The sequence below is a fragment of the Nelumbo lutea genome, chromosome 1 (genome assembly GCF_056320005.1).
Source record: "Nelumbo lutea isolate HS-2025 chromosome 1, American lotus-T2T, whole genome shotgun sequence".
Taxonomy (NCBI): domain Eukaryota; kingdom Viridiplantae; phylum Streptophyta; class Magnoliopsida; order Proteales; family Nelumbonaceae; genus Nelumbo; species Nelumbo lutea.
This window is the reverse complement of record NC_142684.1, coordinates 155,500,719-155,523,375: the sequence shown is the minus strand read 5'-3', so window position 1 is coordinate 155,523,375 and position 22,657 is coordinate 155,500,719. Positions and strand designations below refer to the sequence as shown.

General features: G+C 37.6%; 1 protein-coding gene across 6 annotated transcripts in view; it reads right to left on the bottom strand.

The window, feature by feature from the left end:
• The window catches only part of LOC148878563 (holliday junction resolvase), a 45,409-nt gene that overhangs the window by 14,739 nt on the left and 8,013 nt on the right, over positions 1-22,657 (bottom strand). For all 6 annotated transcript variants that reach the window (XM_088956598.1, XM_088956591.1, XM_088956606.1 and 3 more), the window contains exons 3-5: positions 10,740-10,874; positions 10,554-10,643; positions 2,332-2,481 (exon numbers count right to left, since the gene is read on the bottom strand). In XM_088956598.1, the coding sequence (XP_088812724.1) occupies positions 2,332-2,481; positions 10,554-10,643; positions 10,740-10,874 (375 nt within the window). The remainder of the gene's footprint in view (positions 1-2,331; positions 2,482-10,553; positions 10,644-10,739; positions 10,875-22,657) is intronic.

Here is a 22,657-nt window from a genome sequence, read left to right as displayed (position 1 = left end):
CTTTTCTGCATCTTTTGAGTTCCGAATATAGTGAGGTTGTTTCGGATTCTGAATGCTGGAGTCTCCAAAAAATATCTATTTATAGTTTGAATATATAATACTAATTATTACTTTTTAGGGTCATTTACTAAAACACCCTTTTGGAGTTTCATGGATTTACTAAAATCTATCCTATAGTTTGCATTTTACTAAAACACCCATATAGTTTGTAACCAATTTACTTAATCAACCTCCCATTAGATGGAGGTGGAAAATGACAGTTTTGACCTTAACATCCCTTCAAACAAATTTAATCTATAAAAATGGAAATCGCATTCTTGCCTCTAGTAAAACACAGGAAACAACTCTATCTGTAAAATTTGTTGTCTGATTGAAGAAGGAAGACAAACCATAGATGACGAAGAACCCTGGATGCCATTGTTCTCTCTTCAGCCAAACATTTTTTGATAGATCTGAAAATCAAACCTAATTTCTTTCTAGAAGCTTGATATGAAGTTTTAGGAGTCCTTTGGGAATAAAAAAGCATGGGCTCATGCCTTTAAACATTTTCCACTCTGTTTATATGGTCACATTACCATTATTAGACAGAAATACAAAGGATTCTTAACAGAAGGACAATTAAGTAAATTGATTGCAAACTATAGGGGTGTTCAAGTAAAAGGTAAACTATAGGGTAGGTTATAGTAAATTCGTGAAACTACAAGGGATGGTTTAGTAAATGACCCTACTTTTTATACATGTTTTTCGCAGCTTGCCAGACTTCATACAAGAAATACTGACTTTTTTTAAGCAAGACTTTGCTGAATGTTTTCAGGGATTTCCATGATAACTCTATTATGCCTGGTACATTGAACTCTACTTTCATTTCTCTTATCCCCAAGTCTCAAGGAGCTGTGGACATCAGGGACTTCAGGCCAATTAGCCTGATTGGAAATATTTACAATGTCATTTCAAAGGTGCTGGCTAACAGATTGAGGAAAGTTCTGGGTCATATAATTTGCCTTTCTCAGGGGGCTTTTGTGGATGGAAGATAGATTCTGAATGGCTCTCTAGTGGAAAATGAGTGCATTGACTCCAGATTGAAGCAAGGTGTGCCAGGTGTCATTTGTAAGTTGGACATGGAAAAAAACTTACAACCATGTCCATTGGGAGTTTGTGGACTATCACTTGAAGAAAATGGGCTTTTAGATTGAAGTGGAGGGGCTGGATAAGGAGCTACTTGACCTCTGCATCTTTTTCTATCATTGTTAATGGCAGCCCCAAAGGTCTATTTGAAAGTGAAAGGGGAATCCAACAGAGGGATCCCCGATCCATAGTCCCCATTTCTGGTGGATTTCTGATCCACCAGAAATCCTAGATCATTTGGGGTAGGAAGTGCTTTCAGAGATCATCTTGTTCTCAGGCCCCATTGGTGAAGAAAGATGGCTTGATCAATCTAGGACTAGCTTTTCATCTGTTGAGAATGTTTAGGCAAGGGTGTTTTTAGTCTTTTCCTCTTCTCTTTGTACTTTCTTTGTATTTGGGCACCCAAGTAGGGGCCTCCTTGTAATTTCTTGTTTTCAAAATATAAAGTGCCTTTTGAGGGTGTGAACAGTAACAGAAACACACCACTTGACACCTTCTTCTCCTTCTCTCTTCCCTTCTTTCTTTCTCATATAAGCCTAGATTTACAACACTAGTTTAACAACTCAAAGTTTCCTTTTCAGGTTCTAATTTGTGCATCCCCATATGGAGATAAAGGACAATTATCAGGTTGTACCATCATTATTAGGTAGGTGGATGAGCAACAGAGATGAGGTGCTTTGGTCCCTTGCCAAGTTTCCACCACCAAAACAATAAATGAAAGTAACAACTTATGAAATGCTTTTTGACATGATAGTACCTGATCAGAAAGTCTCCAACAAATTTTAAATTCTACGGTTGTCAATAGTTCTGGATCTTGCATGTGATCCCAACCCAATCACTGACAAGAAATGCATCTGATTTTCTGGACAATAACATGATTTTAAAATCCGTGTTTGAATTACAAAAGTTCTTGGTGAAACTTGATCAATCTCCATACTGAGACAGTAAGTTTAAATAAAATATGGGCCTAATGTTACTCTTTTTTCTGCTATTTCCACTCCCCTTCAATAACTTTTAGTCAGTTAATTGAGTCAAATATGAAGGGAGGAGTCATAGTAGCATCACCTACAACTTGTTGCATAAGGAATAATTTGACCAAAAGCCTAACTTTGTAGATAGAATCATGGAACAATACAGAACTTTACCTAAAAGTAAATTAGTACCCAATGATAAAGGAAAAGATAGAGCTCAAGAACTCCTGAATACCTTGAATTCTGAAATTGAAGCCTTCATCAGGCTTAATTGTTCTGAAACAAATTTCTCAACCATAAGTATTATCACCTTCTCCCGAGGAACAGGTAATTTTGTCAATGCTGAAAAGCTAGAAGTAGAGAAGCTCAATAAATCCACAACCAACTGCAAAAGAAAGCAAAGATCATACAAAATAACATTTTGAGACATATAGATTACAAAGTGAAGAGAAACTCAGTTAGTTACATCTCTGGATAATTTTGCAGAAATCAGACAACAAGAAATTAATCCAGTGATAAAATATAAAGAAAAAGAGAGAAGAAGAGAAGAAAAGAAAAAGAGCAAGAACAGACAGAACAAAATGATTGGAGGTCAAAAAGATGGGCTAGCGGCGTCCTTACTGTTATTAATATTAGGGTGGCATCATTAAAAATATAATAAAAGATAAAAGGATAACTCTATCCCTATGGCTAAGTAACTACATATTACAACACTCCCCCTCAAGTTGGGCTGAAGATGTCAACCATACCCAACTTGTTACATAACTCATTGTGCTGTAGAGTGCAAAGCATTTAGCCCTTTTGTAAAGACATATGCAAGTTGCTCTTCTGTATTCACATATGGAGTGCACACCTCTCCTTTTCAACTTTCTCTGGAATCAAGCGCTTATCAAATGTGAGTTGAGAGGCTTGAACCCTGGTCATTTGTTTTAAAAGCTATGGAACTAGCCAACGATTTAAAAGGCATGCATAGGCGCACAGGCGAGGCACATTTTAGCACTTTCAAAAGGTGTGCCTGGTAGGTCATGTGCTTCAGCTCAGGTGCACACCTTTTGAAAATTTGCACATGTTTTCTGTTTTTTTATGTCAAGTGGTTTCACTCGCTCACTGAAGTGCCAAAAACCCCCTATTTGCTAATGCTACTCATTCATTCATCCTAATAAAATATGTTTTTAAAATACAATCAAAATTATAAAATATTTTTTTATAGGGATTAAGAATTTAAGACTTTGATATGGACTTGTTTGGCCTTGCCTCAAGGGGCTTTGTACAAAGGCAGCTCATAGAATCAGGAATGCATAATGTTTAACACCACATTAGCTATTTGAAGTAATGCAATTAGGGAAAAAATAAAGAATTGAGAGTTTTACATGCTTGAACATGTTTTATATGTTATGATTGATTTTATTTTTAAATTTTCATTTTAACTATGTTTTACATGTTATATTTATGCATTTTAATTTGAGATAATACTTTTTTGAAACATCTATTTAAAATTTAAGTTTATATTTTTAATTAATATTATGCTTAACATTTTTATTTTTTTGCATTTTTTTTATTTTTGGATTTTTTTGATATTTTGGATTTTTTTATTTTTTAGCATTTTTTGCATTTTTTTGCCTTGCTTCGAAAAGGCGTGCACCTCACACCTTAGGTACAAAATGCCCCTTGCACTTTTAAAACACTAGAAATTTTTTTTTTTTGGATTTTTTTGATATTTTAGCATTTTTTTATTTTGTAGCATTTTTTGTGCCTTGCTTCGAAAAGGCGTGTGCCTCGCACCTTAGGCGCAAAATGCCCCTTGCACTTTTAAAACACTGGAACTAGCCATCTATCCACCACATTCAAGTGTAATAATGTATGTTAAATATATTATAAAGTATTTATGTGACCACAGTATATATGTTATGTCATCACGATTCAACCCCCAGTTTGATCATGGTTGAACCTCTGACTCATGAACCTCTCCTTTTTCCAATTCTATGCCTGATCTAGTTCTCTGAACATTGAGAAATTTACTCATTGGTTGTATCTTCAATTATCTTACCAATGAATCAACCAATGCAACATATAGACAGCCTAAATACAACTACGACAATGAGATATATAATCTTAATTTCAAAATGCTTTGACATCAACTCATTAGTTTTCCAAGTTAAACTTGATGGGCTCATGTAGCTGGCCATCTCCTCAATAATATTAAACTAGACCTTCTCAAGCCATACATTGCAAGTATCTTATTGCCCCCATTTCTTGTCTTTTCTTTCTGTGAGGATACCAGTAGTGTTCCATTTCTTCTTGTCAAACACTTAAGACCTACTCTCAATGTAATGATGATTTCTGCAGTACCATAAACCATTCATATTGAAAGAAGAAGCATTTGCCTTCTATTCTCTTCAAAGTTTAGATATTCAAAATCTGATCCCATGAAACCACAAAGGAAAATAAATTGACCTTAGGAATAGTGAAACAGGAATTAGTAAAGGGATATATTGGGAAAACAGATAAGAATCTCTAATGTGAATCAAATCTACAAGTATTTATTTATATCTTTGTAGTTCTACAGCTGAATAGTCCTCCAAGATTACATTAAAGTGGACATGAAGGGTGTTCTTCAAGGCTTCACAATTGTTTCCACCAGTTCCTAATCTGTATCAAATTAAGTACATCTGAGTGGATGGAAAGAACTACATCAAAGCATCCTAGGATTTGCACATATATATTTTTTATCAGCAAGGATTTGCACATATTAGATGCACTATTATTTATTAAGGCCCCCCTGATGTAGGACAGAAAAGAGAAAGTCCGAATAGGATGAACATGGTGGAAAGGAGAATTAAGGAGAGAGCTATTCATATCTAAAATAGAAAAGAAAGAGAAGAAAGATTGCAGCTTTAGGAGGAAAATAGAGAGATAACACCATTAGCTGTAGGTAACTTAAAAAAAGAAACTTCTCATTCTATTAGTTTACTCTCATATTTCAATTACAATGGTTCTATTTATAGACTAAACTTTTCATTCTATTAATTCAGCTTCCCAACATACAGTGTATGTCAGTTACAATCCTATAGTAACCTCACCCATGGTACATTAAAAAAAGAAACTTCTCATTCTATTAATTCACTCTCAAATTTCAACTACAATGATTCTATTTAAAAACTAACTTCTCATTCTATTATTTCAGCTTCCCAACATACAGAGTATGTCAGTTACAATCCTATAGTAACGTCACCCATAGCATATCAAAGTGATTGATCATGAAACCACAATCTTGAGAATCCCTTAGGTCCAAGGGCAGAAAAGTCTTTACACGAGTGATCCAAATCACTGAAAGTGACAGATAAATCCTGTGATGGACCAAACCTAGTTGGATCATTATCAATGTGTATCTAATACACACCCACCACATGGCAGTCCGAAATCTTGTCCCAATAGTTAAGATATCACTATAATGGTAACTGTTTGTGTCCACATGCCAACCTTAAAGTGAACTGTCCAAGTCCACCCATAGTTGGGTATTCAAGGTTCACAAGGAACTGGGTCATCTAGATCTCCCATGATGGGTCTCACTCATTACCTAAATGCCATACAATGTATCTTCTGGACTAACAATTATAAACAGATACAAGGAATAAAAGAATGCCTAAACCAAAAGTCTCACTTTTATTAAATAAAGAAAGAGTTCAAAGATATAAAATGGCTTTAAATGAGCACATGGAAATCATATTCCCAATATGCAATGCCTTTAGTCACAAGGTTATCTACAGTTTGGGTCTTGTTTAGGATTGCAGCCCAAGAAAAGGACACAACTTCAGACGAGATCCTTAGCTTCCAAATCAACTTCCATGGTACATCATCTGAATCTAGACATGCCAACAAGAAGGAATAGGATTTTACCAAGAAAGTCCCATCTTTACTCCCTCTCCAAACTCTACAATCAGGATCACCAAGGCTGGAGAAAATGAGACAGATTCTTGCCAACAAAGAGCTCAGTTACTCCACCTCCCAATCCTGAATATTTCACCTCAAGCAAGGAGCCAGAAGAAAAACAGCCTTTTGAAATGAAAGGACTGTTTAAAAAGTTGTAGAGAATCAAATAGAAAGTAGCAGAAATCAGGTTTCAAGAAGAGAGAAGAGGAAGAAGAAGGTGGCGGCAACTAGGGTTCAGAGAGAGATTTTTGAACATAATCTCCTCTTACACCCCTAATCCCATTTCATTAAGTTAAACTTTAATAATTTACAGAGGCGCCCCTGGTTGGGCAGAAAATTAAAAGCATAACATAAGAAAGAATAAGAGCCCAGATTAAGGCCCATTACAGCAAAGAACATAAAAGATAAAAAAAGATAAACAGCCTATGGGCCATTCGGCCCATCTTCTCTACAGAGTCCATGCCACTTGGTCTCCATAATTTAATAACAGCTCTGCACCAAGGCTTCTTTGTCTCTTGATTTTTTCACCATTTCCCACTTTGAAAGAAATCCACTGTGAAGAACCCAATTGCTTCTGCTGGACTTTCAGTGGTCCAATCGGATTGGCTGACTCTAAAAAGGCTGAAGTGATGGCTGCTCTCACAGGAATCAGAATGGTGAATAACCTGGGAATTCAGAACATAATTATTGCAGGTGACTCAGCAAATACCATAAAATGGTTAAGGGACAAGGAGGGGGGACCTTGGAGTTGGAGATTGAGCCATTACTTGACAGAGGGTAGGGACTCCCTGGACTGTTTAAATGCATAACTAACTTGGATTCCTAGGGAACTAAATTACATAGCAAATGGATTAGCCAAATGTGGTGTGTTATTGGAATACCTGTATAGTGATAGGCTTCCTCCTTTGTAAGGTTTTGGGGCTCTACCCCTGTTTTGTACATCCTCTCATCTACTTTTTCTTTTTCCAATGAAATATGGTTAAATTTTCCTCAAGAAAAAAAAAAAGAACCAATTGCTTCATATAACCTTCAAACAACCCAAGCTGTAAGATTACAAAACAGGATCAGTGATCCAGTCCAAATCTCCCACCTCATAATTACTTTGAATTAAACTCCTCCACAAGGCTTCTCTTTCAATACTAAACTGCCAAATCCACTTGCCCAATAGGGCAGTTTTCATGGCTTTAAGTGGACATAGACCAACTCCCCCTTTTGATTTGGTTAATGACTATCATGTAGATGACTGTTAGTTGATTTTTTTGTAAAGGTCATCTAGCATTTCCACTCACTGTAATAGGTGTCTTTGCCTTGTAAATTATTTTTTGGGTAGAGCTCTCTTAGTAAATGAATACAATACTTTATCTTTCCTCAAAAAACAAGTGAAATTTCTTTAGGGGTAGTGTATAGGTGTCTTTGCCTTGTAATTTTTTTTTTGGGTAGAGCTCTCTTAGTAAATGAATACAATACTTTATCTTTCTTAAAAAAACAAGAGAAAATTCCACTTTAGTACCCTGAATTTTGGGGGTAGTGTCAAGTTAGTACCCGAACTTTCAAAGTGTCAAGTTGGTTCATGCCGTTAACCTACTGCCAGTTATCTTATCACGTGATGACATGTGTAACTTAAAATTTTTGAAAATGTCAAAACTACCCTTCAAAAGAAGACACTGTTCATTGTCTTCTACCTTAGAACTGAACCGGTTGAGGTGTTTGAGATCTTGGACTAATGAAGACACCGTTCATTGTCTTCTACCTTTAGATGGTAGGCCCACCTCTAACCAGAACGGGAAGAAGGGAGGGGGAAACAGCGGCACCCCAAGGAAATATGAAGTACCTCATTGGCTCACTCTCAGAAAATCGAATAATTTATCTGCACGAAGAGGGTACCGTCGGTGTAGGTGTGAGGATATATGGCACAAGTAGTTCGTTGGCCACAAACATTACAAGTGAAGGCCACGCACATTCTCCGGTGAGGCAATTTAGTGAAAAGAGACCATGGGAAGGGCGAGATTTTCTCAGTGCTGGACTCAGATTCTATGCCAGCAAGAACGGAGGGACCTTCCATCTCAGAACCCGTAGTCCATCCTCGACCCGTTGCCGCACTCAAAACCAAAACCATCACAGCATCCTAATATATCAAAGAAGTCCAATTAAATAACACAAAAAATACATAAATTCAAAAACAAGAGTAAAAAAAGAAAACTAATGGAACAAAACCAAGTAAAAGAAAAGGAAACACAAGGAGTACCTTGGAAAGGGGGGAAAGGGGTATGCAATTGTTCAAGAGGGGAACGATGTACATTTCATTTGAACTCGATTGTTCAGCACCGCCGTCCTTATCTAAGACTGTCAAAAAAATTGAAAATTTGAGAAAATGATGCAAAAGGGGAAAAGGAAAAGATCGTACTTTTGGAGGTGATGGGGAACTAAAGAGGTTTGGTTAAGAATTTCTTTTCTGGAGAGAAAATCAACAGAGTCAAAGATGAAGACATGATCGTCACAGAAGACCCTAGGGTTTCCATAGCAATGAAGGAAAATAGATTTCTATTCTTTTCCTCTTTCCCCGATGTTCAATCGTCGTTGCAAAGAGCACCGACAACGTGCAATATGATGTAGCGCGGGATGCCTTTCACTTGTTTACAGGTATCTCTTATTCAACAAGTGGTTATGCTTGGTGAAGTTTGGTCGCACAACTCTCTCCCCAATTCCTCAGTTGTGGTTTCGGGAGAGGGCCTCATAACTACTAGTTGTGTCTTGTTCTTTCACTTTCAGTAAATCAGAATCCATCATTTTTTCATGTGATCAGAACCAGTTTCAGGAGAGTGCCTCATAACTACTAGTTGTGCCTTCTTCCATGTGATCGGAGATTATTGCCAGGAAACTGGAGGACCCACATGGTGAGATGAATCAAGAATCGATTTCGGAGGTGGTTACTGGTTAGAGATCAGATACCAATCATAAGAAAATTAAATGATAGGTTAAGCACATTTTTGTCCTTTTACATGATACTTAACGTCCGTTAACGGTTTTGGACCAACTTGACACTTTTTGAAAGTTTGGGTACTAACTTGACACTACCCCCAAAGTTCAGGGTACTAAAGTGGAATTTTCCCACAAAAAATGTATATAGAAAATTACTCAATGTCCACAAGTAGGAGAGACTTCAAATGGAAACTCTTAAAATTTAATGATTATTCAGAGGTTAGATATGTTATTCCAAACTCTAAACTACTTTCTAGGAAGATGCTTCCATTACCCACTATTGATCTCAACTTTCCAAGGTCTAGGGCGGTGGATAGAAACTAGCCTCCAGAATTTTTAGCAGAAAAGTCAATGCTCTGCAACTCAAAAATGCACTTTCATGCTTGTCAGCCCAAGATTTAATTATCTCACCAAACAATGGCCCCTATGTTATATGAAACCTTACAACGGGCATCATACCCATGTTGAACATATGTGGATACCAATACACAACACTTTTGGGGATTCCTCTCTTTGTCACATTTGTAATACATGATACAAAGCCTCAAAATATTAAGTTAAAATTTAAACATGAATGTTGAAATTTGATAATATATAACCAATCATTGTTTAGTGTTGTTTGTACTAATTTATGCATCTACGTTAAAACTTTTTCTTTTTCAATAATTATCCCATTATTTATATAGCATAATATATATTTAAAAACATGACTAAAAACTAAAGTAGTCAAGTATATTGTATCCTACTTTTCAGGCTTGGCAAATCCTGCACCTTGTATCCATGTCAGATTTTGACACTTAGACCAGTATCCATGTAGCATACAGTATAATGGAAGCAAATTCCTCGGAATCCGGATTGAACATTTCATTCAACAGATTGAACATCTCTTAGAGGGAGGAAGCAAACAGGACCCCAGGGGAGTAAACAGGTGTATATGCAATTTTCAGATAATCAAATGCTGATAATGCATTTTCTGCGGCTTTTTTTGCTGACTATAGTTAAGCAAGTCTCAAACTATCCTTTTGCAACATAATCTGCTTTAACTGTTATTGATTAAAAATGAAACACCAACAGCTTAGAGAAATCTTGAGCATAGCAAGAGAGATTGGGGTGCAATTTAAATGGGCAAGAAGATCAACAAATGGAATGGCTGATGCTTTAGCTAAGCAAGGAGTTAATAGGCAGGAATTGTTTTGGGCTTGTTTGTAAGTCTGATTTTATCAAAGGGCTGTCCATCTGGCCTTTCGATGGTGACAGTTGTAACCTGTAACTATTTTAGTAATGAAAGTTACTGTTTCTCATAAAAAAAATTAAAAAAAAAAAAAAGAAACACAGAAAGACCCCTTGGAAGACGTATCCAATATAAAAAAAAAAAGTAATGTTGTTTACATCAACAAAGACGAGAAGGTTATTTTCAAGGAAACCCCTTCTAACGTTCTTATAGAAACATGCCACCAAGGTATCCAACAGAGGCACCACAGAAAAAAGCTATAATAGCAAGTAAACTACTGAAATTGGAACCACAGATTTATGTAGAAAATCATTTACCTGAAAAAAGACGTTGTCATGTTCTTCATCTTGAGAATCCTCAGATGATATAAGTGCCATCTTGATATGTTTTCCACACCATATGCTTGCCTAATAAATGATACTCAAAAGCATTATATAATCTGTTTTATATAGATACTGGTTAATAAAATAAACAAAATAGTCAGGGATGTGGAAACAAGATACCTTAGTTCCAAGAGCAAGAATTTGTCCTAGGCAACCAGAAATGTCCAATTCTAAGTATTTTACTGCTACATTCAAAATAGTTTTGTTTAACATGCACTGTGATGCATCCAAGCAAGTAAACTCCTCCCATAGTGTCCAGGTTGTCGTTAAGGTAAAATGCATGACAATGGTAAGTAGCAGAACCGCAACATTTTCACTCTAAAACCCCCCAAAATAAAACATCTTAACAGAAAATGGTAGCAAATGGAAAAGGAAAGAACAAATGACAACATTCTTCCCATGGATCACAATGTTTTGAGATAATAATTTGATCTTGAGATTTGAGAGAAGTATCTTTCATACTAAAAGCACAAATGGCGAGCCATATGGGTTGTTTTAATTTGTAAACCAGTTAAAAACTTGCATCAATTCTAGCAAGAATGGATTAAAACTACAAAAGGTGTAAATTGTCCCTATTGTCCCTCTAAATCTATTGGTTACCACAAGAGACAGTTAATAAACATTGGACAAGAAATTATTGTGAATCGAACCAAACTCAAGCAGAAATTTATATGCTGAACTTTCTTTGAAGTAGTTAAAGTTTCCAGAAGACTGGAATTGGACATTTTCAAACTGAAGCACCCATATGCTACTCCATGTTTTGTAGGTTCTCAAAAGGAATATCAATAGGGAAGAAATCATCACCGTCAAGATGACACCAAGGTAATAAGGTGATTTATTTTTTTCCTTGGATGTTCTTTTTTTATATGTAAATGAGAATTTTTTTTTAATTAGAGAATGACAGCATTACGAGCAGATACCAGTACAAGCATCCCTCGGAGAGGCACAAAATGCGACCTCTCCCATCATAATGAGAAAAAAAAACAATTACAACCACGCCCAAAACAATTACATTAACAAAGGCATTGGCATTTGGCAGTCTTCACCCTTTGTATTCTCAAAGTCACGTTTCTTGTTAGCCATTTAAATTTCTTCATTTCATTTCTATAACCCCAGTTACCAACTCTAGCTCCTTTAACCACTGCACCACCACATTAGAGTCACTTTCAATTAACAAATTTTCCAAGTTCATCTCATATGCAATTTGAACACCCTACAACACTGCAAACAATTCAGCTCTAGTAGAATCCCCCACTCCCACTGGTCCCAAGAAGAGGGCAATGACATTTCCTTCCATATCTCTCAAAAACCCCCACAACTCCAGATGGGGATAAATTACATTGGTTGCTCCCATCAAAATTCGGTTACAAATGCTTCTAGAGGGGGCTTCCACACTAATGTTATTTTTTCCTTCTTGAAGAACTCCTTGCAATTGCATACCAATTCCTCCAAAGGCCATCAAAGGAGAAAAGTGAGAAGATACCCATGGCTTTCAACCAGTGAATGGCCCTAGCCAATCCACATTCTTTCACTACTTCCTTGCTTCTTTCCTATGTTTGAAAGATTCTTGCATTCCTCTCTTCCTAGATGATCCAATCAAAGCTGATATAAGCATCTCCATATAATCCTCCCCCTTTCTTCAGCAATGCAAGAGTTCTTGGATCAAAGAGACCATTTACCTTTCATTGACAAGTGCCATCTGCACCCAAATAAAGAAAACAACCATTCCCGAATATTTGCAGTAAAAGAACAAGAGATTTGCAAGTGATAATAGCTCTCACCATTGGATTTGCAACTTGGGCAGGTTAAGCAGGTTTTAGGGCAAACATAACAAATAAGATTAAGTTTAGCATGAGATGGAACAAAAACATGAGCAAAGCATAAAGCCATAAATATCTAAAGAACTCATTAAACAAAAAGCGATAAGTAGAAAGCTGTAAGAAAGGATAAGAAGATTAAGAACCAAAGAGTTGTAATGATGGCACTAGCTTTGGTATTTATATTAGAGCGATCAAAAATAAAGTAAAAATATAATATTGCCCCTGCAGCACTAAAGGTGAACACAGCCTTTTAACGCTCCCCCTCAAGTTGGGACATAGATGTCAATCATGCCCAACTTGCAACATAAATTATTATGCCGCAAGTGATGTAGGCCCTTTGGGAAAATGTCCTCAAGTTGCTCTTCAGAACTGACATAGGGTCTACACATTTCCCCGTTGACAAGATTTTCCCTGATAAAGTGTTTGTCCACCTCAATATACTTGGTTCTATCATGGAGAACTAGGCTGGCTGCAATGTTGATGGCAGCCTTGTTATCACAATATAAAGTCATGGGACTATCAATTGTAAATCCCAGCTCACCCAACAAATTTTTTTATCCACATAATCTCAACCACTCCATGAGACATTGCTCTATATTCAGCTTCAGCACTAGCCTAGCCACTACATTTTGCTTTTTGCTTCTCCATGTGACTAGGTTCCCTCCCACAAAGGTACATCACAAGGGGTGGGACGAGGAAGGAGGAGAAGAGGAGGGGTTGGATGAGATTGAGTGAATTGGGGGGAGGGGGAAGACAGGGAGAAGGGGAGGAAATTGAGGATTCTCAGTTGGAATGTTAGGGATATGAGGGGTGGAAGAGGGAGATAGAGAGGATCATGCTTCAAAGTATAGGGTGAAGAGGGAGGAGATTGGGTGGAGCTTAAAGCTTCAAGGGTGTCAGGGGGAGCTGTAAATTTTATGGTTTTCAGAGGTATTTGAAGCACTTTGGAACTGAATCCTTGTAATTTTGACTCTTTTACAGTGTAATTCTGTTATGTTCTTGGTTTGTCAACTAGACAACAAGCATTTTGAGATGTACCGCTTTCTTCAGCTTAATGAAATTTCTTTTTATCCTTCAAAAAAAAAATTATCCTGCCCAATCTACATTTGTATACACCTCAACTTTCAAATGCCCATGCTTCTAGAACAACAAACCAGCACTTGGGAATTTCTTAAGATATCCGAGGATTCTCTCAGCTATTTCTAGGTGGGTGGTCTTAGGGGCATGCATGAACTAACTAAGAACACTCACGACATAAGAGCCTTCCCACAAATCTCTAAAATTGCTTTACATTATTGACAAACTAACCATGAAAGTCACCTAATTTGTGATTTGGATCAATGGAGGAATTAGTTGGCTTCAACCATAGTTTTCAAGGCGTCAGGGCAAGGCTAGGCAACAAGGGGGGTGCCTTGTCGCCTAGGCGTCGGTGCATCGCCTAAGCAATAGATTTTTTCAAGTAAAAATATGTATCCTAGGGTAGTTCCCTAGGTTCCATAATCATATTTCCTTAATAATTATCCATAATTTTCATGAGAAAAGTATAAACTTCATGTTAAAGTATAGAAAATCAACATATTCACAAGAAGAAAAAAAAAAAAAAAAAAGAAATTTCAAAAAATATAAGGGCTGAACCCCTATTTCTTTATAGGAAAAGAAGAAAAGAAAAGGTGGAAGAAGAAAATTGGTATATAGTACATACACACGAAATTAGTAAAGAAAAAGAAGTAAACGTGTTGGTTAGACAACATTTTAAGTTCTTTACTTATTGGTTCAGGTTTTAAAGTCTTTCAGGGTTCAACACAGCATTTAGCGATGTTTGTGTTGATTAAACCCTAACAAATAAGAAAATAATAAAAATAAATTAGTATATAAACACACAAAATGAATATTTTAGTTTAAAAATGTCTATTTTAAAATTACAACCTCAAAAAATTAAGAATATAAAAGTTTTGTCTAACACACTATAGAAAACTGCTTGGCGATTAGGCGAGGCAAGCCTCCAAGGGCGTCCTGTTGCCTAGGCGTTGCCTTGACAACTATGGCTTCAACCCAAGCTTTCTTGAATCTTGTAACAAATCTAGGATGTATTTCCCCTGAAAAATGAAGATCCTCTTTTGTGAGCAAGCAACTTCAATTCCAAGAAAATACCTTAATGGACCTATATCTTTCACCTCAATTGAGTGGCAAGGAACTCCTTTAGCTTTTGAATTCCTTCTTTCCAGTGCCTATTGAATTGACAGGTTTGACATGTAAATTCTAATAGAAGCTGGCTTAAACAACTTTGGAAACAAAATTTTCAATGACTCAAAAGATAAATGACCAAGACGATTGTGCCACAAATAGACCTAGCTCCTATTAGATTGAATTTAGAATCTATGGTTGCAAGACTAGCCTTATTCTCCAGCATGTAGAGCCCGTCCACCGTACTTCCTCTACTAATCATCTTCCCCAAGGCCAAATCTTGCATTACACAAGAAGGGAAGAAGGTCAACAAACAATTTAACAAATTAGTGATACTACTAATAAAAAACAAGTTAATAGGCAATACTGGAACATGCAAAACATTAGAAAGAGTAAGACCAAAAGGAAGAGAGATGGTTCATTGACCAGTAGTGGTGGAGAACAAGTCATCATCTAGTCCCACCTTGTCCCTATTAGAGAAAATATAGGACTAAAAACAATGACTTACCAGATATGGTTTGAGGCTCCAAAGTCAATTGACCAAGGAGAGTCAGAAGAATGAGAAGACACATGGAAAGTTGTGGCAGAGTTACTTGATGTAGACGCAAAGGAAGTTGAGGGAGGAGGAGCAGAATCCGTCTAACGAATTGCCCTACCATACAACTCCAAAAGAGTGTTCCTAAGTCACAGTAGTAGCAGAGGGCTAAGTCTCCTAACGAATTCCCAATAAGTATCATGGGTGTGTTGAGATCTCTAGCAATGAGTGCACCATAATTTGTCCTTGTCATCTACTTTCTTCTAGAAGTCCCCCTTCTTAAAAGGAATTCCCACCACCTACAACTACACCCCCTTTAACTGTCAAAGCAATTGATTCTCCCTCAGAACTGTTCATCAAATTCCTTCTACTCTCCTCTGAATGTACTAGGGCATACACTACTTGGACAGATAGGAGGTCCTTGCTTCCTAGGATCTGCACCCTAATAGACCCATACATAGGGTTCAGACCTAAAAGAAAGGCAAACACCTATTGTTGTGAAATGAGAGACTTGTAACCCTTAGCATCTTCATCACACTTCCAGCTCACGCTATTATGATCCAACTCCTTCCAGATGGAGGTCAGGTCTGAGTAATACATAGAAAGACTTCTCTCCCCTATTTACAATTAGACAACTCTTCCTATAACTGATAAATCTTTGCATAATGCCACTATTCAAAATAAGTAGACTTAGCTTGTTCCCAGTCTCCCAGATTTCATAAGCTGTTTCAGCCTAAATAAGGTTTCTTCTCACTTGAGGCTGCATAGGTACAAGAATCCATGACATAACCATGTTGTTTTCCTGGTTCCACCTATCATACTCTGCACTCCCAGACTTAGATTCCTTGATTTTTTCACTGATATACCCTATCTTCCCCCTTGCAGTAATGTACAGTCTGATCCCCTTTAACCACTTAAGTAATTGAGACCATCTAGTGGAATGACAGCCATAGGGAAGGTCAAATCTATCCCCCCACTCATCTCATTTTGCATTGAGGAGATACCGGAGGTAGCAGTCATTAGAAATCATGGTAACTGCTTCAGGTCACACTTAATCAACCACAAAAAACAAGGGTGCACCGCTCTAGGCACATAGGCTGAAACAGGTTCTAATCACCTCACATCAATCACACGAACCTATTACAGGTTTTTTTTTCTTGGTACACAATCAAGAGAAAGACAAAAAATCTGAAAAACACCTCTCTAATCAATCCGATGGTTTTCTTTGACTTCTCCAAAAAAAAGGAACCCAGCTAAAAGAATAAGAAACTTGATTGATCTTGCTTTCAGGCCTAATAGACCTGCTTTGATACCATATTAAACAAAAAAACAATAAGTGGAAAGCTGTAAGAGAGGAGAGGAGAGAAGAGAAGAAGAGAGGAGAAGAAGATCGAGAACCAAAAAGTTGTGCTGGTGGCACCAGCTTTGATATTTATATTAGAGTGATCAAAAATAAAATACAAATACAACATTGCCCCTACAGCACTAAAGGTGAACTTAAGACAATCTTTTAACATACCATTAGGTGAAAATTAAAGACATAATCAGGCTACAATACTTAGAAGGAGATTTTGAAATTAGGAACACAAGATGGCATCCCAATAATGAAGATAATGCATAAGGATAACTCTTGTCATAAATAAAATGAATTGGAAAAGGAATAATAGAAGATAGAAGAGAATAGGATACAACAAGGATAGGAGAGGTATTGGGTCTAACAATAAGACATGCTAAACTTGTCTCTTTAATAGGGGAGACTCTTAATATAATATTAAAATTACCCAAAATAGCAAAAAGAAACAAGGTTTTCTTGCATAGACCTGGCCTATGATACAAAGGTGACGTATCATGTTGGACACTTCAATTAGAACAGTAAATTTTGTATCTGATAACATAGACATCTGTATCTAAGACTCTAAGTAACATAGGACCTGGATTAAGCTAGGAACTGCTTCCCTGCTTAAACACATGCAAGTTCAAACCCCATGTTCACATATGCAAAGAATTCAAAAGTACAACCTCACTCTACTTGTTTCTTGTACTTGTTACCATTTGTGGTACACTCAAAGATGAGGTAATTCTTGACATAATTGATAGATGCAAACAATACTCTTCTTCTGTAAATATGTTTATGCAATTACGACTCAAATTTCCTTAGCAGTCCTTAAGAACAAGGAAAAAAACTCTACTGATACACAGCAGCATGAAATTTAGAAGTCATGACATGACCATTAGATTTTCAAACTCCCACTTTTCATATTTAGGATCGCCGTCCTTAAGAGTCCATTTTCCCATTGATATACCCCTTTTTCCACATCCACTAGTATTATACATCTAAGCAAACTGGGACCTCTCTAGATAGCTATTTTTTGTGAGTTTCACAGTTGGGATTTATAACCTAGGTTCACCATTTGTGCCTACTACCAAGGCTATGTTTGGTTTGAAATTGTAGGGAAAGGTAGGGAAACCTATACAAGGTTTGTAAAGGTTTCCCTACCTTTCCCTTCCTTTCCTCACCTTTTTCTTCAAACCAAGCACAGCCTAAAGGAAAACTACTTGTTCACTCATTAATATATGTAACTCCACAATTAGCAAACATTGTATAACTAAACCCACTGTCAGAAAACTAGCGAACTATTTTACAATGCTCATGACGTACCACAGGGATGTTACCAGCCTATCAACATAACAACACAGTTGCAGGAACGCCTCCAAGTATCCAACAAGAATCAAACAGATCATAACTCAAGGTAATATTTCCAGTTAGCTGCTACACTCAGTGCCATACCAAAAGAAGTGCATTTAAGAGAGAGAAAGAGAGAGTAGTTTCAAATATGGGATAGAAAAATGACCAGCAACTGCATAAACCTTCACAATCACTGTGATACCATTTCCTAGAATTCAAACATTATATTTCAGAATAGAATCCAACTGCCTCGACTGGTATAAAGCCAAAACTAGACATGTGCAAAATAATAAAGTATCTTCTTGAAATTGGGATGCGAAATGAAAAAAAAAAATGCTTATAGTTCTCAGAAAATCATGGTAAATGTGTTTAAATCCAATAAATAGTCTTGTATCAAACTGTAGAAGCCTCTTTCCTTTCTATGCTGGTCAGCCATACAGGTCAGATATCATCTGAGCTCCATGATAACACCAGTCCCTGATATCCTCAAAGTAGAGAAAGAGTGAAGATTGTTCCTGGCTCTGATATCAAGTAGTAAACCAAAGGTAAAATTACCAATCCAGGTCGAGAAAGAGAGAAAGAAATGCAATGAGAGGAAGGAAAAAGAGATAGAAGAGAAGATATCACAGAGATGAGAATAGGCCAATTCATACCACATTCCCATGTTTTTTTCTTTTTTTGAATTGTTCCAATGGTTCAGATAAGTCCTGTTCAGAGAGAGAGAGAAGGAGAAGAAGTTGTCAAACTAGAGAGAATTAACCCTCCAAGTGAATTAAAAAAGACAAAACAGAATTGCCACCTCATCACATAAAATATAATGAAAAGGCTAAGCTACCCTTACTCGACCAACTCTAACACTCCCCCTCAAGCTGGAGAATATATGCCATATAATCTCAGCTTGTTACATATATGGTTCACTCTCCCTGAACTCAAACCTTTTGTAAACAAGTCTGCCCATTGATCACCTAAACTCACATGTTTTATACTTATCTCTCCAATAAGGACTTTCTCCCTCACAAAATGGCAATCAACTTCTATGTGTTTTGTTCTATCATGGAAAACCGGATTAGATGAGACGTGTATTGTAGCTTAGTTGTCACAATACAATCTCATTGGCTTGTTCATTGAGAATCCAACCTCTTGCAGAAGATTTTTCAGCCATACTAATTCACATGTGGTGTATGCCATGGCCCTATATTCAGCTTCAGCACTACTGCTTGCCACAACAATCTACTTCTTACTCTTCCACGTCACCAGATTTCCTCCAAGAAACGTGTTATAACCTGTAGTGGATCTCCAGTCAGACACCGAGTCTGCCCAATTTACATCTATATACCCAACTATTTCAAGTCTCCCCCTGGTTTGTACAATAACCCGTGACTTGGAGCTCCCTTCAAGTAACGTACAATTCTAAGAACTGCATCCCAATGAGGTACTCGGGGATTTTGCATAAATTGGCTCACCACACTAACAACAAAGGAGGTGTCTGGTCTGGTAATGGTTTAGGTAGTTCAACTTCCCCACTAACCGTTCCACGATCATCAAACATTTCACCTGTATCACTACTCAACTTAGCATTTGGTTCCATGGTTGTTTCAGCTAGTTTCACACCTAACAATCTCGTTTCTTCCAATAGATAAAAAACATATTTTCTTTGGCACTAATTTATACCTTGTTTCAACCTGGCAACTTCTATACCCAAAAATACTTCAAATTCCCATGATCTTTTGTGTTAGTGATGAGTATGTAGGGGTATTTCTATCTTTATACTTATGTCGAGGTTGTTGATCTGTAATATTATGTTAGAACTAGTGTCCCTTACTTAAGTAAGGGCACATGTGTCTTTTCCATTATGTTAGTAATACAAAACATGTCTGGCCGAATGGAAGAGGTAAGTTTTTTTTTCTTCTTTCTTCTTCTCTCTTCTTGGCTGTTATTAGACTAACAGAACTCAAGGGCAGGCCGAATCATAATATGGTATCAGAGCACAACTAAGCAACTCGGATCTGCCCAGATTTCTATTTTCTGCGCACTCAGTCTAGGGTTTTCTCTTGATTTCTCTGCCATCGATTGGAGATAAGGAAAAGGGCTGAAAAGGAGTGGTCGCCCTCTTCCCTTGGAGGTCTCTATGCCTCCAGTTGTGCTGCTCATGGTCGGTTGTTGTGGTTCCCTAATCGATGAAGAGAAGAGGGCTGATTCGTGTGGTGCAGTGGGTGTCTAGTGTGGTCTGATTTCTTTTTGAGTGGTTTGTTTTTCGGGTGATGCTGTTTTTTTTATGCATATTTTTGTTATGAATCAAATAGGAAGTATGTTTCAGATCGTATGGTGGGATTTCAGACTGTAGTATGCTAGGGTTGATGCTGTTTTTTAGTGTGATTGGAAGGGGGGGTGGTCCTCATATAGTGTGGTGAGATTTCAGCTAGTCGTGGGGTAAAGTTTGTGGTGTAAAGAGTGCAATCTTCAGCAATAACAAGTGTTGAAACCAGTGTGATCAAGTAGTGTGCAGTGTGCCGAATTCAGTAATAACAGAATTCAACAATGGGAGATAACAGTGATAGCAAATCTAATGTGATGATACATACTGACTACCTGAATGTTCAAATGACCTCCATTAAACTGAATGGAGAGAATTATGTACATTGGGCTAAATCTGTAAAAGTTTTTCTAAAGGCAAAGAAGAAGGTGAAACACAAAAGGGAGGAGAAACCCTCCACTGATTCTCATGAGTATGATGACTGGGAAAAAGAGAATGCACAGATTATCACGTGGTTATAGAACAATATGGAACCCAAGATTAGTGTAAATTTCATGTTTCTTGACACTACCAAAGATGTGTGGGACCATGCTAAGAAGTTGTATTCTGGTCAAGACAATACAACCAGAGCATATCAGCTGTATCGGGAATACTTTAATCTGCAACAAGGCAATCAAAGTCTTGAGGAGTACTATGCTAGTATGAGAAACATTCGTAATGAGTTGAATGTTTATCACCCCCTCACTTTTGATGTCAAAATTCAGCAACAACAGAGAGAACAGCTTGATGTGACTCGATTTTTGGTGGGGCTGAAATCTGAGTATGAACCAGTGCGGGCTCAGATACTAGGAGGGTCAGATCTCCCTTCCTTAGAAGAGGTGTTTGCTAGACTTCGGAGGACTTCCATTGGATGTGCTGAGAACTATAATGTTTCTGATAGATCAGCCTTTGCAGTATCAAGGGGTCGTGGTGTTAGAGGTGGAGCTCGAGGAGCTCAGTCTGGTCGTAGTGGTAGCAGTGGTCCGGTATATGGCCAGAGTGGTGGTGGTGGACCTACATATAACCGTGGTGGTGGTCGTATTGGAGGTAGAGATTCAGGGGGAGCCTGTGGCAGAAGACGTGGCTCGGGTCCAAGGAGATGTACTCATTGTGGTATGGATGAACATAACATTAATTATTGCTATGACTTGCATGGTCTACCCTCAACTTGGGCCAATCATGCCATGACTAGTGACACCAGTTTTAGATAGGAGAGCCGTTCAGCTGATCAGATGCCTCCTATATCCACAGATGTTCCCGAGAAGGAGATGGTGAGTGTTTCCCATGATGAGTATGAGAGGTTTGTCCAATCCACATCTCAGCAGAACACGGCTACTTTCGCACACTCAGGTATGACTTGTTTGGCATCCACACCCAATCCCTGGATTACCGACTCTGGAGCCTCCGATCACATGATTGGAACTCCAGGTGTGTTTTCTTCCCTCTCTCATTGCTCAACATCACAATCCGTTACCCTTGCTAATGGTTCCACATCCTCCATTTGTGGTGTTGGCAATGTTAACATGACGCCCTTATCTTTATCCTTAGTTTTGTATGCCCCTAAATTTCCGTTTAACCTTATGTCTGTTAGTATGTTGACCAAGTCACTCAATTGCTCTATCATTTTTTACCCTTCTTTGTGTGTTTTTCAGGATCTCAAGACAGGGATGAAGATTGGTGGAGGGCATGAAACTAGAGGATTGTATTATCTTGACGATGGTGGAAGAACATCAACAGCTCTCCAATCATCTCTCTCTCCTCTCCAGTGGCACTATCGATTTGGTCATCCTTCGCTGAAAGTTTTGAAGTCTTTGGTTCCTTCGTTGAGTCAACTTTCTGTTTTAGATTGTGAGTCGTGTCAGTTGGGGAAACATCACCGTGTTCCCTTTAGTCCTAGGATTGATAACCGTGTGTCGAGTCCTTTTTATTTGGTTCATTCAGATGTTTGGGATCCTTATAAAGTGATGTCATACAATGGATATAGATATTTTGTCATTTTTGTTTATGATTATTCAAGGATGACGTGGCTCTATTTAATGAAAAAAATGAATGAATTGTTTACCATCTTCCATTAATTTTATGCTAAGATTCGCAACCAATTTGGTGTTCACATTAAAATTTTTCGTTCCGATAATGGCCGTGAATATTTCTCTTCATCATTTCAAGAATACTTGGACCAACATGGCATTATACATCAGACCTCATGTACCTACACCCCACAACAAAATGGGGTGGCTGAGAGAAAGAATAATCATCTTTTGGAAACAGCTCGATCCCTCATGAATGTTCCCAAACCCTTTTAGAGTGATGCGGTGCTTACTTCTTGCTTCTTGATTAATTGGATGCCCACGTCTATCCTTGATGGTCATTCCCCATTCACTACCTTGTTTCCCACCTTGTCTCTGTTTCCTCTTTCTCCTCGGGTTTTTTGGTGTGTCTACTTCGTCCATAATCTGGGCCCAAAAAGGACAAGTTAGATGCACGATCCATTAAGTGCATCTTCCTTGGCTATTCCCGGAC